General features: G+C 31.6%; 2 protein-coding genes across 2 annotated transcripts; one reads left to right on the forward strand and one right to left on the reverse strand.

Annotated features, from left to right (window-relative positions):
• The first annotated feature begins 3033 nt into the window (after positions 1 to 3033).
• On the forward strand, positions 3034 to 5127 carry LOC131621607 (uncharacterized). The gene is made up of 6 exons (XM_058892645.1): positions 3034 to 3163; positions 3255 to 3425; positions 3518 to 3634; positions 3747 to 3959; positions 4052 to 4216; positions 4595 to 5127. The coding sequence occupies exons 1-6, from the start codon at positions 3110 to 3112 to the stop codon at positions 4829 to 4831; spliced, it is 957 nt and encodes a 318-aa protein (XP_058748628.1). The 5' UTR covers positions 3034 to 3109; the 3' UTR covers positions 4832 to 5127.
• Positions 5128 to 6925: 1798 nt separating this feature from the next.
• LOC131621608 (uncharacterized) lies at positions 6926 to 9322 on the reverse strand. The gene is made up of 5 exons (XM_058892646.1): positions 9220 to 9322; positions 7966 to 8559; positions 7782 to 7865; positions 7597 to 7668; positions 6926 to 7313 (listed from the first exon to the last, which is right to left on the reverse strand). The coding sequence occupies exons 1-5, from the start codon at positions 9271 to 9273 to the stop codon at positions 7140 to 7142; spliced, it is 978 nt and encodes a 325-aa protein (XP_058748629.1). The 5' UTR covers positions 9274 to 9322; the 3' UTR covers positions 6926 to 7139.
• Positions 9323 to 19996: the final 10674 nt, after the last annotated feature.

The following is a 19996-nucleotide window of genomic DNA, read 5'->3' on the forward strand; positions in this document are numbered from 1 at the left end:
AAAAAGTGAATTGCAGAAAGTAAATAGTTAAAGGAAGAAGAAGAACACGAAGAATTATAGAGATTTGGTAAAATCAAAAGGACATACTTCTCTCCCCAAGACTTGGTCTTGATAGTTTTGAATAATACTTGAGAGTTTTTAGTAGGAAAGACTCAGAAACCCCCTTATACAAATGATGGTTGACCTTCAACCAAATATTACAAAATGATAGATATGGGCGTTTGCGTCTTCTCTTCAATATAATGATGAGATTGAAGTGATTAATCTTCCTTCCTAATGGTGGATTGAACCAGTTAGTCTCCTTTCCATGAACACAAACCTTGGAGCGATTAATCCATGTTTCAAAATATCTGAGCTCAATTCCTCTAGTTTTAACAAGACAAACCAAACAATCTTTGAGATTTTGACCGGGTCAATCTCTAACCTATGAATATTTTTATCCAAGAATAATCATCAAACTATCTTGGTTTTAACCAGGCTAACCAAGAACCAATGAAGATTGTAACAATGGTTAATCTTCAACTTATGATTGATCACACAATCTCCAACATAAGCTTTTATCGGGTTTAGCTTTAAACCCAAATTATCCCTAATTGGATAATATTTAACCAAGGTGTATATAGATTCCCTTAGTGAATTTTACAATTCTACCATTTCCAGAATTACACAAGTAACTTCACTCACAAAGGAACTTTTCTCACAAAAGCATTTGCCTATAACATCTAGTGAGAGAAAGTTAAAATAAAACTTAGAGAGAGAGAGAGAGTGAGAGATGGAAGTATCAAAACATGATTCTGGATAGTTTGAAATTAGAAATGACTATGAGCCTCTATTTATAGGCAAGAAGTGTATCCAAAACGGAATTTTCAATTAATGAAATTTCTTGTTATCTAATTGCTGAGCACTTATTCTAATCGATTATAATTTGAAAAAAAATCGTTTGCAAATTCTTTAAATGGAAAGAAAATATATCTAACCGTGGCACATCATTAAGGTATTATATAAATGGCTTATGGGTGTAAGTTTAAACTAGTATAATCGATCAGAGCAAAGACCTAATGGATTAGATAAGTCAAGTTTTTCTCTCTAGCTATTTCCATAGCTCTTATGTCATCTGACACAACTCCAAGACATTTTTTAAACTAGTATATATATATATATATATATATATATATATATATATATATATATATATATATATATATCTTAAAAGAAGGAATTTTTTTTATTTTTTTAGTACTTGTTGATTAGCTAAGACACCTCATTATGGCATAACATATAGTGATTGAGGCACGATCAACTGAATTGTTAGCACATCGTAGCATAACAAGGATGGATTGTGGCACGATGGGAACACTTTTCACACACATTAATAAAACAATTTGAAAACGTTTTGAGGAGGGCATTCTGGTACGATTTCTGCAGCGGATTTGATGGCTGAATAACACATTGGAGCTCTAGAAAAAAGAGTTTTCATCATTCGAATACCAATTTCTTACTGGAATTTCACGTGGTGTTTATTTATCTATGTTGTATGAACTAACTTGACAATAGAAATAAAAAATATAAGTGTTTGAAAAGGGTAGAAAACAAAAAACATTTGAAAATAATTATTAGGGTTTCAAATGCTAAAAAATAGAGATTTAGAGTCATTTTACCATATTTATCGAAGAAAAAAGTATGAGTGATGGAGATAGAATGCAATCGGTGTGTTATTTGTACAAATGAGAAGGATAGGTTAGCCGAAAAATTAAATTCTTTGGAGAGGTGAAGGAGATGAAGTTTGTAAAGATGGTTTGTAGTTGAAAGTGATTAGAGAGACAAGATTTTGAAAATGATTATAGTGCGGAGGAGTAAGTTGATTTACTACAACATTATAGATGGATATATGTATGTATGACCATTTTGCTGAGTCGAAAATTATGAGTCTGAAAAGAGAAATAGTGATAAAAAGTTAGAGTAATTGATGCTGGGAATAACAAGTGTGAGTTAGAACACTTCAGAGACAAGTGTGAGAAGTCTCACATTGATTAGAAAAGTGAAGACTTGAGCATATATATATATATATATATATATATATATATATATATATATATATATATATATATACACGTGAGAGAATTCACACATCTATCACCTTAAGATTTTTGGTGAGTATGTGATTTGTTTCTCATAATATGTGTTGCTCATAAAGAAAAGCTCCAATAAAAAAATGTCCCCTCGTGTTAAAATTCCTAAAATTGAAAGTACAAAATGGAAAGTCTCAAAATTGAACAAATGTCATCGACAAATAAAGAAGGGTTAAGTATGTTTTTGGCCCCTATAAATATATTAAATTTCATTTTTAGTCTATATTAAAAAAATGACATATTTTAATCCCTATACAAATTTTATGCATGCAGTTTTAGTCCCTGCTATTATTTTAAAATTTGAAAACTGTTTAGTTATCCTTAAAATTTTATATTTTTGAATAATTTTTTTCATACGTGTTTAGAATATTATAAAATATTTTTTTACTAAATTATAATATTTTTTTTATAATAAGAAGATTTAAATAGGAATTTTTTTAATTTCAAAAGGTAATGATAAAAGTCAACTTAGAAATTAAATTTTGAATTTCTTTTTTTTTTGAGGAACTTTTTATAACATTCTAAACATGTCTGTAAAATAATCATTCAAAAATACACATCGATTTAACAGTAGAGACTAAAACTATGTACATAATAATTCTATAGGGATCAAAATAAATTATTGTTTTAACAAGAACTAAAAATAAAATTTGAGATATTTATAAGGAAAAAAAAACTAATGTTAAACATTGTTGTATTGTCTAGAACCATCAATCTTCATATATATTATAAATATTTTTTGTTATATATAAATAAATTGCTTTTTTTTTTATAAAATAAAATAAAATTTTAGACACGTGATAATATGATTAGGCTCCTCTCATTGAAAGATGTTAGCCTTGGACTATTTAATATCCGAACGTTACATTACATTTAATCTATTTAAATAAACCTCGACGCTTCACTTCAATGCAAACTCACTTTTCAAAACTAGCCGTTATTCAACCCTTATCTTCCACACACTCAAACACTCTCTGTCTATGGCGACCTCAATCGACACACCTTCTCCTCCTCCTCTTCCTCATATGAAACAGGTTTGATCTCAAACTTCGCTACTACTCATGTCTTGTTTCTTTCTCAAGTGTTGTTGTTAACTTAAACGTTGTTTTCGTGTTACAATAACAGGATGATGATACAAACGCTGTTAATTCGTCTTCTTCTCCGCAATTCAGTCCATCTTCCGATAAACGATTCTGGAGCACTCTTCGTAGTAGAATGGATTCGCTTCTCGATAATCGTCAACCCAGAATTTCAGATTCACATCATCCTTCCACCTCTACGGATCACATCCCTTCTGTAATTAGTCATTTTCCTTGCACAATTTCCATAACATAAACCTAAAATCAAATTGTTAGGTCATTGAATTTGATTCTTTTGTTATGTTACAGAATGAACTAGGAAACAGAAACCGATTGAAGGAAGATTCTTTGTTACTCATAAGAGGGTTTGATTCAGTTTCTCATACACTCTCTCTTTTGTCTAATAATTTGGATAATGCATTACAGGTATAATTAATAATAACTTTAACTATTAATTAATGTTATATTATATGATATGATCCAATTAATTAATTAATGTTTTCTGTTATTATTATTATTATTTTTTGTTTTATAATAGAGTACAAGAGAATTGGGGAAACCACCTACCTTAACTGATATGTTCCAAAGCAAAATTGTCGAGTTAGAAAAGAAAGATGATTCAGAAGAGAAAGAGGAGTCAAAGAAAGGAGTGAAAAGGAAAGTTGATGAATTCTATGAAGATAATGTTACAGAGTCACAAACAGAAAATGGACAGAAAATGCATGATAAGCATATCAAGAAAGCAAAAAATGTTGGTTCTTTTTTATCAATTACTACTAGTTAGTGTGGGTTTTATGGAAGTTTCTGAAAAATTGTTACTTATTTAGTTGTGTAATATTATAGCTTGCAGTTTCAATGGCTAGCAAAGCAAGCTCACTTGCAAGAGAGTTGAAGTGTCTTAAGTCAGATTTATGTTTTATGCAAGAGAGGTGTGGTTTGCTTGAAGAAGAGAACAGAAGGCTGCGTGATGGGTTTGCGAAAGGAGTCAGGCCTGAGGAAGATGATCTGGTAAGGAATCAATTCGACCTTAATGTTTAGTGCTGAAATTGTTCTGAGCTAGTAATGTATGTGTTTAAACTCCGTAGCACCAACAGCTCTGAAAACCGACACTGTAGTTACATTTAATTTATTCTTTTTTTCACTGGTTTCGCCATGACAATGTCACTGTCATATTCGGGGTGTACGTGCTTCATAGTGTCATATTCAAGCTAGTAACGTATGTGTTTAAACTCTGTAGCACCAACTCTGAAAACCTACACTTGTAGTTACATTTAATTTATTTATTTTTCACTGGTTTTGCCATGACAATGTCAGTGTCATGTTCGGGGTGCACGCTTCATAGTGGCTAGATTATGAAAGTAATGCTGTGTGTATGATGGTGTATAGGTGAGGCTTCAGCTGGAAGCACTTCTTGGTGAGAAAGCAAGACTGGCGAATGAAAATGCAAATCTGATGAGAGAAAACCAATGCCTTCACCAGCTGGTGGAGTATCATCAACATACATCAGAAGACCTCTCCGAGTCATATGAGCAAGTTATTCAAGGAATGTGCTTGGACTTCTCATCTCCTCCACGAACAATTCATGAAGATGAAGATGACGATGATGATGACAACAATGTGTAGCAATCCATCTCTGCAAGTTCTCTCTGCTGAATTTAGTGAACCTTTAAACCAGAATTTTAAGCACCATCATGATTTCCACTGTAATGATGCAATGATGCTGCAAATATTCCTTGTATTACAGCAGAAAATAATGATCTTGTTATCTTCATAATAATGTACTAATCTTTGTTAACCTGATAAGATCTTGTTCTTTTGCTAAAGAAATCCCTCAGGTACACTTGGTCACCAACTAGAATCTATGTACCCAAACCTGATTTATTGAATATTCACTTTTAGTTTGAGTTAGATTCTTGATAGATTAATGTTTTCATACGGCTATTTTTAAACCTATACTTTCAAGCCAAGTTTCAATCGTTTAGAGAGGTATATACGGCACACAATTCTCCTAACAGAAAGGGATTCCAACACATTCTACAACATAGAGAAATTCTAGGCTAATACAATTAACTTTCTGCAGCAGTACAACTTGAAATTTCCGGTGGAAACTGATTTAATTGAAAGATAGAAGTAATCACGTTATCCAAGCTCAAAAATAACCTACGATAAAGCCAATCAGGTACTGCAATAAACTAAACCTCTAGCAGTTGAGAATGAACCAGCTGCAAGATTGTTCGAAATTAAGCTTCTGTACCAGTCCACACAAAACCATAACAGAAGAGACATTATACTCTAGCTGCTACCGGAACAATTGACAAAGCCGCTTCCTTCGATTGTCACCTACACTGCTAACAAATCAATACAGGCCTTCCTTGCTGATCTAGTTAGCACTCTAGCAAGCAATCGCCGGACGGAAACGCCACTGGGCATTAAGTTGGCAGATTTTACCACCTAAATATAACACATGGCCACACGCAACACCTGAACTACTGTTGTAAACACCAGATAGGATACACCTTGAGGTCCTCTCAAGCCATTTTTCCCTAAGCAAGTTTTAGGAGACACATACCAATGAGACACACACACCATAGTAACCGGTTATACTTGTTATTAAGCCAATTCCACAAATACCTCCGCATTGATTCAAAAACTTCCTCCACTGAAACTTCCTTATTGTTGAATAATTTATCATTTCTTGCTTTTCGTATGTTCCAAATGCAAGCAAACCACGCCTAATCTATTACAATAATTTTTTCCGCTTCAAGGGCTTCAAATTGCTCAAGACGTGCCACACATTCCTTTTGCAATGCCATAGATACACCAAGTCACATACTTACTTACTAAATACCATATACCTGCAAACTAGGGGCACTAAAAAAAAAGATGGTATACTGTTTCAGTTGTGTCACACCCTCCAACGCATTAAACTGAACTGAATTATCTTTAGTTGACACCCTATTGTGAAAAGTTCTCCATACTGAACATGATATTTTTGCCAAGCTTTTGACCAAAATCCATTAAACGCTTGTCCTATTTTTCCAACATTTACCTTGTATCTCTCTTTAACCAAATACTCTTCTATACTGTCTTGACCTCCTAAATCCAAGTTACAAATTGCTCTCCACCACATTGAACTATCCCCTTTCCCAATGTACAGATGTTTATCATTCCCCATTTATCTAGTAGAGATTCATTAAAATCCCTCAAGTTTTTTATTCCAAAACTTCCCTCCTCGATAAGTCTACAAATCCTTTGCCACTTTACCCAATGTGCTTTACTCTCATCCTCTCTACCACTCAAAGAATTGTTTGGACGTAAATTCCAATTTGGAGATTATACTTGATGGAGCTTTGATGGAAGAGAAGAAATAGATGATATGACTAATTTCAACATTACTACAGGACCACCATTGGAGAGACATTTATGCTTCCAGTTAGGAAGTCTTGATCTTACTGTGTCGATCATTGATTGCCAAATCTTTTTTGATCTCGGGTTTTCTCCTATTGGCGTTCCAAGATAACTAAATGGAGTTATACCCACCTTCCAAGATAACTCAATATGTACCAAAGATCCAAACAAGCTAAAAGGAGCTGGCAAAAGAGCAATGATAGGAACATCTAATGCTATATGTCAAAACATCATAGCTCAACCGTATTCTAGAATTGAGAGCATGCAGAATAAAAAGTGAGAGGAACATTAGAAGTTTACAACCACAAACAATTTCAAAACATTGTGTTAAAGCAACAACAACCCATACAAAAAACAAGTTTAAAAAGTTAGGCACAAAGTCCAGATCAAGCACCATTAGGTGTCAAGTTTGTAATATGATACAAAAAAACATTATGCAGCATTAGCTCTTCCTTCATCAGCCTTCAATTCTCTTTCTTTTAGCTGCAGGAGCTGAATATGCATTGTGGATTTCTTTCCTTCATCAGCCTTCATTTTTCTTTCTTTTAGCTGCAGAAACTGAATATGCATTGTCGATCTCTTGAGTTGATGCAAAAACTGCGGCTTCAGTGGTTTTTGCCACATTTGAAAGCTGTTGATTAACTGTATCCTTCATTTTGTTCAATAGTTCACTTAAAACACCATTCTCCTTCTCACACTACAATACCAAAAAGGATACAGTTTTAGTAATGTCAATGTAACTAAAGTACTATCCACAATATCAGATGCTACATCATTAACAAAATAAGACCAAAAACAATTTTTTTTAACTAATACATGAAGCAACCATAAGATCAATGCATGAAGCCTAAAATGATGACTCTTTAAAGAATAAAGATAGATTTTCAAATGCTTCTATGACCAAGAATTTGCAATCAAAAGTCATTTCACAATAACAGCAAAAGATGCAGCAGAACCAAAATAAAAATAACACACCATACCATTTCAACTTTTCCTAGAGCATTTTCCAGTTCTTCTTTTAGTTGTTGATTTTCTTTTGATAAAGCTTCAATCTGCATATATATGTACGTCAATACTCGACATATTCGAAATATGGAATAATCAAACCAAAAACAGTAAATGGAATTAGGACTTTTTCTTAAGTTAAAAAATAAAAAAAAAAAACCTTCTTTTGTGAATCAATGTACATGGTCCGGTAACTGAAAGATGCTGTTGACGGGGCTTCACATGAGTTAACATTTCCATCGACCTGTAATTGTTTAGAACATATAATATATACACCAATGAGGCATCCCGCATATAACAAGAAAATAACAATAGCATGTTATCTTGAGTTTGGGAATATATACCTTGGATTTCAACAACTCTATGATCTTATGCAAAGCTTTTATTTCCTGTAAGGCATATTCAACTTTTTCATCCAAGCCTTTTTCACTTAAATCAGGCTGAGACTCTGGCAATGCTTGTTCAGTTTGAGCATTTGGCTGCGGTAAAACACGTTCAACTTGAGTATTCTGTGGTGGCAATACTTGCAGTAGCTCAATTTGAGTATCTGTTGGCTTTGGCCGTGGTAACACTTGCTCAGCTTGAGTTTCTAGTTCATCTACCTCACTGTCACTAACAGTTACATCTACAATGCATTCAGCACCTTGCTTCGGGTTGGGAGAGTTAGCAACTCCGCTTTTAATGCGTTCTGACCGCCTCACAGAAGCACCACACTTTAACATTTTTCTTGAGACTGTAGCATACTTCTTTCGATGTTTACCTACCTGGTTGACTTGTCCATGTGGTGCTGTTCTCACAAGATTTGCCTCCACATCGGCCACGGATTGATTCATTTGCATTGACGGGGAACTCATAGGTTGAGAATTTAATTCCTTTGTTTGATTTATGTTTTCACTAGAACCTTCTGCAAACTTCCCATAAGGAAGTGCCTTTTCAGACTGTGGGAAGAGAAAAAAAAAACAATAGTAAGAAACAAATATTATTCTATAACTTGAAACTCACACACATGACCGTCACTACTAGGGTTTAAACTCTGGTGATGACGTCCAACCTAACAATATTGACTTCTAAGCTAGAACATATTAGGTTTTTATATTAGGCATTCAACTCATAAAATGCAATTCATCGCACCCAACTATAAACCGATTTTCATGCCATATCTCAATAGAGAATGTAACTTTCAACATGCAGCATGAATTAAACACACAATACTTAGAAAAGTGAAAAATATTCCAAAAAATAGATAAAAAAACAACGTTTACACAGAGAAAATGCAAGATTATAAAAAGTTAACAACACAATGATTCATGCATGTAACCACAGGATGAAATCTCTCATATTTTCTCTAACATTCATCCATGCATTCAATAATCAGAAAAATCCTACCCAGATCATAACCCTAAACATGATCGATGATACAAACGCCAAAAGAGGAACATGCTAATGAAAACGAGATAATAACAGGAAAACGGTGATAAAGGTTGAGAGTTATATTATATATATTCAACAACTACAACAAGAAAAGAAAAACCAAGAGAGAGTTAGAAAATGAGAATGAATCTAGGAAGAGAGAAAGAGAAAAGAGTGGATTTGTGTACCGAGTGAGAGCGAAGCATGACATTGATCTTGGAACGTTTGGGTTTTCGACCCATTGTGTTGAGGAGAGGAAGGTGGAGTGATGAGAAGAGTATGTGAAAAGTCACACAGTGCAAAGAAAGAAACAGAAACAATTTGACTCGGGAAAAGAGAAATATAAATCTACGAGACACGTGCGGTTTTCGTGTTTGGTAATGTCAAGGGGTAAACAAAAAGAAAATTACGCTTAATTGCAATTTTGGTTCTTCTATTATCCGTTTTTATGTGTTTTTATCCTTCTATTTTAAAATCCAAAATTTTAGTCTATATATTTTAGTTATTTTAGAATTTTGGTCTCCCTGCAAATTCGAAAACAATTTTAAATGAAATAATGCTCACATTGATGATGTGTTAGTGTCAGTTCACCAATGTTAAAAAAAAAACTAATTTTATTTAAGATTTATGTTAAACATATCATCAATTTGAATTTCATTTCATTAAAAATTGTCTTCAAATTTATAAGAAGCCAAAATTTTTAAAAAACTAAAATAAAAAAGACTAAAATTCCAAACTTTAAAAAAAAGAAGAAAAAAAAGAATGATAAAAGAGTCAAAATTGCGATTAAACCAACTTAATAAGAGTACATTTGATTTGCTAAAGAGGGCCTGAAACTTTTTTACCCTATTTTTATGGCTGTAGTTTAAGGTGGGAAGTAAAAGATCTTCTCTTTAATCTTTATGGTGCAAAATCAGTTTTAGTTACAAATTTTTTATTATTAAATTTGATTTATCCAGATTAAATATTGTTATCTAAAGAGATTTTCATGAATTTTTATTTAAAATTTAATTGTAGATCTCCCAAAACAGTACTTTTCTCTCTATGCCTTTGGGGAATTTATTTCTTTCCCTCTCTAACAAATACTTCTTTCTAATCTAGTAAATAATTAATTATTTTAATTTATGTGTATTTTTAATAGTCGGACCCGTTATGGGCTTGGACAAGCAAATCCACCGTTCAGAGATTTAAAAAAAGAGGGGCTTCAAATTTTTAAGCATGGACTTTTCGAATTATAACAATAAAATATTATAAATTATACATATTATAATTTGAAATCTTTAATATGTTTCTTTCTTAACTTCTCATTAAATCCATTAAAATCCGGCTTAACTGTTTTTAAATGTTCAAATTCTTCATTTTTTTATACTAGAAATTCTGCATAATATTAATTAGGGTTAGGCTAACATGTGCCCTTAGGACACATGTTAAGGATACTATAATTAGAAAAAGTTAATTATAATTGAATGCAATAAACATATTTAAAGTTTCAATACATTGGATGCACGCGTTCCAATAAAATATTTTTATATTCATAACATATATAAAGATATCAAATTTTGTTATTTTTACATTTATAGTTTTTTTTAAATGCCAAAAGTACTTAGATTAAAGATCAAACTGCACTATATCATGAAAAATAAATTCTTTGCCAACTGAATAAAATAAAATCTTTGTTTTTCATTGTTTTTTATTATATATACTAGCGTTCAAACGGGCACTCCCGTGTCGGTTGTCCGCTTTTTTTAATTTGCACAGCATTAAACACACAAACGTATTTTTTTATTTCATTTTATCTTAATTTAAATTATTTATTATATAAATTTTGTGATAAAAATCTAAAAATAAAATAGATAAATTGTATAATAACATCACCTAAAATGAACTAAATAAATAGGTATTAAAGAGGAGTTAATTACATACATTTATTTTTAATCACCAAATGTGTTTAAATTAAGATATATTCATCTAAACACACTTAACTCGTGTGTCCGTATGTCCGTTTTTTTATTTATTTCACAAATGCATGTATGTATTTTATTATGTTTTTCCCATATGTCTCTTAAAAAAAAATATTATTTGAACATCGTTATTAAAAAATAAAAATAAGATGATAATGTTCACTTTCAACATACCTTAACTTCTAATCTCTCTCTCTCTCTCTCTCTCTCTCTCTCTCTCTCTCTCTCTCTCTCTCTCTCTCTCTCTCTCTCTCTCCTATCAACTATCTTTCTTCTTTCTCTACCTCTCCTCTCTCTATCTACTCTCCATCTCTCTCTCTCTCTCTCTCTCTCTCTCTCTCTCTCTCTCTCTCTCTCTCTCTCTCTCTCTCTCTCTCTCTCTCTCTCTCTCTCTCTCTCTCTCTCTCTCTCTCTCCCTCCTAATCCTCTCGTTCTCTCTATCTCTCTCTTCAAATCTTCCCCTAACTCTCTCCCCCTTCAACTCTCTCTCTCTCTCTCCCTCCCTCTCCCACTCTCTCTTAACTCTCTATTTCTTTCTCTCTCTCCGTTAGGCATGGCAACAAAACCCGTATCCGCGGGTACCCACCTGAACCCGCCCCGAAGTTGATGGGGAAAATGGGTTTGGGTTTTCCCCGATTATAAAATATGGGGACGGGCGGGTAATGGGGACACTAGTACTCACCCCGAACCCGTCCCCGAACCCGCCCCATTTATTTCATTGTGTATATTATTATATATTTTTTATAATTTAGAATATTAAATATGTGGCGAAAGTTTTTATATTTTGATTTGTATTTATTATTTAGAATATTTGAAATGTATGTATGAATTTTTTTGAAATTGTTTTATTTTATTATTTATAAAGTAATTTAATTTTGAAAAAAAATAAGTATTTCTATTAAAAAAATTGATTTCACTAAATGGATGGTGGCGGGGCGGGGATACCCGAACCCGTTTGGGTCGGGTTTGGGTTTTAATTCTCCATCTCCGATTGGGTTTGGGGTGGGGAACGGGGATTGTTTGGGGATTCGGGTTTGGGTTTGGGGAAGGTAATAACCATCCCCGACCCGCCCCGTTGACATCCCTACTCTCCGTCAACTCTCTATCTCTATCTCTATCTCCCTCTCTCACAAAAGGAGATAATGTCACACGATATTAATATAAGAATACTATGACACTATGAGAGAGAGTTGAAAGGAGGGAGGGAGGGAGAGAGTGTGTGTAAGACAGATAAATAAGGGAGATGGAGAGTGAGAGAGAGAGGGGGGCCAAAGTACTTTTGCATTTTTAAATTGGTCTTGAAAACACTTTTTCTTTAGTGTTGATTTCTGACTTCCATAATTTATTACTAATGTATATTTAAATTGAATACTTATCATCTTAATTCTAGTTCTAATAATTATGTTCAACTAATATTCTTTGAGTTAAAAGGTAGTGCACTGACAGTGTAAAATAGTTTTACACTGTCATCCAATAGAAAGCTATCAATTAGCCATGTCATTAAATTATTTTTTGAATAAAAGAGTGGTTTAATTGGATATATGGTGGTGATTGGTTGACAGTGTAAAAACATTTTACACTGTCAGTGCATCACCCCTTTTCTCATATTCTTTTTAAGTTGATATATGCATAAAACATCATAAAAGACATACAGTTAACACATTTTTGTTTTGCTTCTCCTTCAATTCATGCATTTTTCGCACTAAAAAAATGGAGAAAGTGATATATTAGAATACTAAAGCATATTGAAATTGTTACTTATATATAGTTTAATATTTTTCAATCAAGTGGAGTTCTATTGCTTTTAACAAAAAAAAAACAGCATAGAAACAGTTCGACATAATTTATTTAAATGCACTGAATTTAATATTTTGATATTAATTATCAAGTTATAATCAAGGACATATTAATGAAAAATCAGGCCATATTCACAAATTTTTGCAAACGTAATTACTTATTCCTTATCTCCTTCATCCTATGTACAATGTTTTTGCCATGTAACTCTAAATTGTCAAAATTGTTCTATACAAAGCACACTTTCTTACACGCATCATATGCATCCCTATAAACATGAATTTCATATACAAATGCATATTCTAAGGAAGTTGGTCAAAAAGAAAATTTCGTCTTTGTTTCCAAAATATACACAAAATAAAATAAAAAATTGAAGGTGAATTATTTGATATTTTAAATTTCGTTACGAATCGATATCATATAAGTATAATTCACTCAAATTTTAATTTAGTTTTAAAACAAATAAAATTAAAATATAAGATGAAATTGAGTAAGTAAATGATGGACACATACACATACTCAATCAAATTCTAAAGTATAAAATATCAAATTATTCACCAAAACTTAAATCAAGATAAAAAGAATCAAACCAATATATAATGGTCAATAAAATTTAATTGAGAGGAAATGTCTATTCACTATATATGACTATCACTACCAATCTACCATGAACTAATGAATGCAAAAAGTGACAACAATTTAACAATTTTAAGGAAAAGAGAGATGAAGTTAATAAATAAAATGAATAAAATGCAGATGGTTATGTTGATGCAGCAAAAAAAATCCCACCAACTATCGCAACATGCCTCTATATGATCATGCATCATTTTTTCTTTCTTTTAAATTTTTTTTCCTCTATGAAATTTTCTCATTATATCATCAGATACCCTCGTTTTTGTGAAGTGGTGCGTTAGTTTTTTTCAAAGATATGACTCGGTTATATATGTTGGGTATTTCAATAGTAGTAAACCGTCTTGATAGAATAACTGCATAATTTGTAATAGAATGTAAGTTATTTTTTCTTTTGGTAACCGCAGCTTTATTGGTAGAGATATTATTATATATTATTTATTTAAAAAAATAAGGGTATTTTAGGAAAAAGTTTGGGCCAGCATATTATAATATTATATATTATTTATTTTAAAAAAATGAAGGGTATTTTAGGAATAAAATTAGGCCAGCCCAAAACCATATATATTATATATATACTACTAGTGTCATTAATCTTATTGATTTTATTTATTTAATATAAATTTTAGATAATATTTATTTTTTATAATTAAATATTTAAATATTTATTATATAATTAAATTATTTATTATTAAGTTTTTATGCTAAGAAATATCATATAATTATTAGTGGATTGATCTTGTTCTATAAAAAGATATATTATTAAATTTTATTTAAGAATAATATATTTAAAAAATTGGATAAGTGATGTTTTTAATTCTTATGTAGCAACAACAAAAAAAACTTATCTCCATATAATTATTACTAACAACTTTCACTCTCTTAATACCTAAAAAATGAGAAAGCGGTAGACAAGCTTAATTCAAATTATTTGTCATTTTTTTTATAAAAAGATATATTATCATATTTATTTTATAATGATATATCAAAACCTTGGTAATATTAATATTATTTATAATAAAATATGAGAAAATGGGTGATGCACTGACAGTGTAAAAAAGTTTTACACTGTCAACCAATCACAACCATGAATCAGGATAAAACAGACTTTAATTTTTAAAAAATTTATATGATATGGCAAAACGATTTGTTTCTATTGGATGACAGTGTAAAAAAATTTTACACTGTCAGTCCACTACCTTTAACCTCATAAAATATTTAATTAATTGTTCAATTTTTTTTGTCAGGTCTATTTTATTATTTGTCCTGGGTCTTTTTTTTCTTGATTTTTTCTTTTTCTCTTTCGTTTTTTTCTCTCTTTGCTTTTTATTATTTTTCCAATTTTTTCTATGCGTTCTTCTTATACTTTCTCCTCTCTATTGTAAATTAATTGTAGATTTTACTTAATAAATTTATTATTATTAAATTTGAACGATCCAAATTAATTACTATGGTAAATTAATTGTAGCCTACTTAACAAATTTATTATTATTAAATTTGAACTACCCAAATTAATTATTCCCTTTGTTTTTTCATTATAAGTCGTTTTAGACTTTTCATACATATTAAGAAAAATAATAATTGTTCTATGACAATGAAAAATTATGAAGGTTTTTACAAAATTATCATCATTAATGACACGTGGAAGATAAATTTATATAATTGAAAAGAGAGAATAATAAATATTTAAGGATGTAATAGGAAAAATAAAATTAATTATTGATTGGAATTTTAAAGCGACTTATATTTAAATTAAATACAATTTTTTTCTAAAACGACTTATAATAAAAAATGGAGAGAGTACCTATTATCACATAATTTGATGAATTTTCACTCAAAGAATAACGATCCTCTCTTGCCTTTTCCATTCAGCTGTTATTCTACCATAAATTCATTGGTTGAAAAAAATAAATGAATACAATTAAGTAGAAGAGAGAGAAACAAAATACAAATCAAATGGTTAGGATTAGTGTTGAAGAGGAGGCAGGGGAGAGTGCACAACAGATGATCCATATTCTTACTAGAAACAATACATTATTTCTTTCCTTCTTTTTTCTCTATCTTTCTTTATCTTTATTTTTTTCTCTCTCTCTTTTCTCTATGTTAAATTTATTGTAAAACCCCTCAAAACAAATTTATTATTAAAAATTCGATCAATCCAAATCAATTATGTATTTAAAGATAATTAATTAAATTGTTATGTAATAATAATAGTTAATAATAGCATTTGATCATTTATATTAGCTAATAATTGCTAATAAATTTGTCCGCCTCTTGTTCGTCGGGCGAGCGTGGACAATAAATAATCGATGCTATTATTAGCTATTATAACAATTATTAGATGAACCTAAACAATGAAATTTTCTTATAATATGGGACATAACTAGGGAGTATATTCTCAGCGATAGAGATGGCAATCACAACCAAACCGCGGGGCCCACTGGCACCCGAACTTGAGTCAACGGGTGAAAACCCGAATTGACTGGGTTTGGGTTCGGGTGCCATCCGATATTTCGAGTGCGGGTTTGGGTAGTGTTAAATCCACACCCGGAACTCGAAATCGCATATATATATATATATATAGAGAGAGAGAGAGAGAGAGAGAGGAGGGATCAAATTACACCCGAAGAGTTACACCACGAGTTACACTCGTTCAATAACTACATCTCGAATTAATATTTTTTAAATTCAACCGTTGGATTGAAACATAATATCATATAAATCTTACCTATAAATTTTGAGCTTAATCTATAATGATTTACTATGTCATTGAATCACATCAAAATTAACGTTATATGAAAACTCATTTTGACGTTAATCTTTGGATATCTTGATGATATAGTAAATCATTATAGATTAAGCTCAAAATTTATAGGTATGATCTATATGATATTATGTTTCAATCCAACGGTTGAATTTAAAAAATATTAATTCGAGATGTAGTTATTGAACGAGTGTAACTCGTGGTGTAACTCTTCGGGTGTAATTTGATCCCTCCTCATATATATATATATATATATATATATATATATATATAGAGAGAGAGAGAGAGAGAGGAGGGTTATATTTACTCCAAGAGTAAGTTGTTATAACCTACTACACATGTTGACCGTTAATTCTTTTCAATCTAATGGTTAAAAATAATAAGTGATAGTTTTCTCTCTCCACATTTAATTACTTATTATTTGTAACCATTGGATTGAAAATAATAAATGGTCAATATGTGGAGTAAGTTATAACAAATTATTCTTTGACTATATATATATATATATATATATATATATATATATATATATATATATATATATATATATGAGGAGGGTTATATTTACTCCTGGAGTAAGTTATTATAACTTACTCCAAATCTAGGCCATTGATTCTTTTCAATCTAGTGGTTAAAAATAATAAGTAATTAAATGTGGAGAGAGAAAACTATTACTTATTATTTTTAACCACTAGATTGAAAAGAATCAATGGTCTAGATTTGGAGTAAGTTATAATAACTCACTCCTGGAGTAAATATAACCCTCCTCATATTATATATATTATATATTATATATATTATATTATATTATTTATATATGAGGAGGGTTATATTTACTCCAAGAGTAAGTTATTATAACTTACTCCACATCTTGACCATTTATTATTTTTAATCTAATGGTTAAAAATAATAAGGACTAATTTTCTCTCTCCACATTTAATTACTTATTATTTTTAACCATTAGATTGAAAATAATAAATGGTCAAGATGTGGAGTAAGTTATAATAACTTACTCTTGGAGTAAATATAACCCTCCTCTTATATATATATATATATATATATATATATATATATATATTATATTATATTATATTATATTATATATATATATATATATATATATTATATATATATATATATATATATAGTGTGGAAAGTTGTATAAAAATGGTAGGAAAACTGTATTTTATGTATTTTGTTGCGGGTTTGGGTGAAAAAATCTGAACCCAACAGGTATGAGCGTGAGTGTTATTTTGCCACTCGAATAGCCTTTGGGTTCGGATTCGGGTTTGGGTGGTGATTTCGGGTGCGAGTTTGGATAGTGTGAAACTCGCACTCGACCCGACCCGTTGTCATCTATACTCAACGACAGCCCTAGATGAACTTAAACAATTTTTTTTTGAATTTTTGCCTTGTCTTAGAAAGTAGGGAGTATTCATATTATGATGATGGCTGTATTCAAGTTGGGGAGAGAAATATTTTGCTCATTTATATTGCGGTGGCTATGAGGTTGAAAGAAAAAAAAATGAAAAAGTAGTGATAAGAAAAAAAAAAGAAAAAAAAAACTTTGAAAAAGTAAAACAAAAAGAGTATGGAATAATATTGTGTTAATAAGTATGTGATTGGTTTGAGAAATTTGAGATTATGAAGAAATTTGATTGGAATTTTGTGTTTGAACTTTTGTGAGTTGATTAATCCCTTAGGTTTGGGCAAGTTTTTGTTTCGATTAGCCTTAGGAATTATCCTTTGTTTGTTCACCCAACCACGCTACAACCTTGAAAAGCCCTTGTGATTCTTGCTTTTGTATTTTCAACATAATTTTTGGATGACTGCATAATTTAGTCTTTTGTTTGCAAGATTGTTGGATGAGTAAAAATACCCCACTTTTGTGTTTTTCATCTACTGATGATTGTGTGCTAGGTGTGATTCATTTTTGAACTAATGTTGTTTTAGAATGTTTGGCATATTCTTTGTATTTAGCATTTGTGTCATGTTTATGTTGTCATCGTAGTTTAGTGGTAAGTGTGTTACTTTATGTGTACCGTTTTGCATTTGAGCCTTACATTTTTCCTTTTTTCAAAACTTGTTGATTCGTGATTTTTGGATTTTTGCTTTTGTTTCCTTGAGTTATTTGATTCTTGTTTAGGGACAAACAAGTTTAAGTTGGGGAGAGTTTGATAAGTGCCAAATTGCAGTTATTTCTATGTATAGTTTTGCGGCACTTATCTTCTCTTTTTCCTCAATTTAGACGAGTTTTAGTGTATGTTACATAAATATGTAGATTTTGTGTTTAATCAAGTTTTTGATTCATTTATGTACCGACTAATAGTTTTTCATTCATTTTGTAGGTATTTGAGCATCTATGGAGTATTGAGTAATAAAGCTTCAAGGATGAAATTTTGGATTAATAAAGGAGAAGCCAATTGAAGAAATAAAGAAGTTCAGACTGGTGTGATTCGCCGGGCGAGCCTGCTGCTTCTGGTGTGAGTCGCCCGGCGAGGCAATTCGTCCGCTGGGCGAGCGTGGAAAATAAATGGTCATATTTCTGCCTTGGCTCGCCTCTTGTTCGCCGGGTGTTAAGTGCCAAATTGTAGTTATTTTGTGTATGTAAATAGTGGCACTTATCAATGCTTTTTGTTAATACCGTTTGAATAATCCCCCGTTTTTGTGTAATTACGTTTACTTTACGAATACTTGTATTTTCATATACTTTTATACCGTTTGATAGTTTTGTTGTATTTTTGTAGGTATTCTTGCGTTTTCGGAGCCTTGAGGAATAAAGTGTCGAAGACACGGCTGCGAGAGCAAAGAGGAAATAATTCTGCTGTTCTGGTGCAGGGCGCTTCGCGCGCTGTAGGGCGCATCGCGCCCTCTTTGAGTTTGAAGAACATAGTCTGGCAGAAGATTGGGCGCGTCGTGCGGTTTTTAGGGCGCTTCGCGCGTTAGGGCGGTTTGGTAAATTTATACAGGGCGCGTCGCACTGAAGTAGGGCGCGTCGCGCCCACTATGAAACTCAGTTTTGTATAAATAGTTAATAACAGATTTTTTAGGTTTTTTATCACCTCTTCTTGACAAGTTGAGCTCTGATCCTTTTTTGGTAGTTTAGAGGCTTAGGAAAAACCATTGGGTGCGACGTCATGTGGATTGATCATGGATCTGACTCGATTTCATTGTACCGGTGAGATCTTTCCGGTTCATCTTCTCTCTTCCCTTTGTTTCATTCCAATGGTGGGTGTTGTATGTATGTTTCTACTCTTATTGTATGTATATTTGTGGATCTTGGGATCGTTTATATATTCGCTTTACAAATCTTCATTGTTGTTGTTCTTGATCTTTTTGCTTAAATGCTCTGGATTTGTGTTGTTGCAGACATGGACACCATAGATCTTGATTAGGAATGATAACTGTTAGTTTCTGGGTTGCAGACATGGATTTAGGACTAACAATCTTAGTGGGTATCGAGTATAATGCCTCTGTGTTGTTTGTGTCGGTTGAGAAATCGCTGATGTGAATAGTACGGTTGAGCCTTCGTCGGTGTTGCAGACATGGACACCGATGTGGCATCTCGAGTGATGCCCGGTGATGTTGATGCGTATTGTGAGTGTCGAGCGATAGATCTTCAGATTTAAGTATTCGACGGGTAGAACGAAATGCAACTCCATAACTATTTCTCTTAGGCTATTGAGATTGTTTATCTGCTTTTATTTACTTTTCCCGCATTTACCTTTCCGCACCCAAATCATGAAACTTAGAACGCGAGATAGTCGAACGGCAGTTCTTCTCACCAATCTCTGTGGACTACGATACGATATAACC

The sequence above is a fragment of the Vicia villosa genome, unplaced genomic scaffold, assembly GCF_029867415.1.
Source record: "Vicia villosa cultivar HV-30 ecotype Madison, WI unplaced genomic scaffold, Vvil1.0 ctg.000010F_1_1, whole genome shotgun sequence".
Lineage (NCBI taxonomy): Eukaryota > Viridiplantae > Streptophyta > Magnoliopsida > Fabales > Fabaceae > Vicia > Vicia villosa.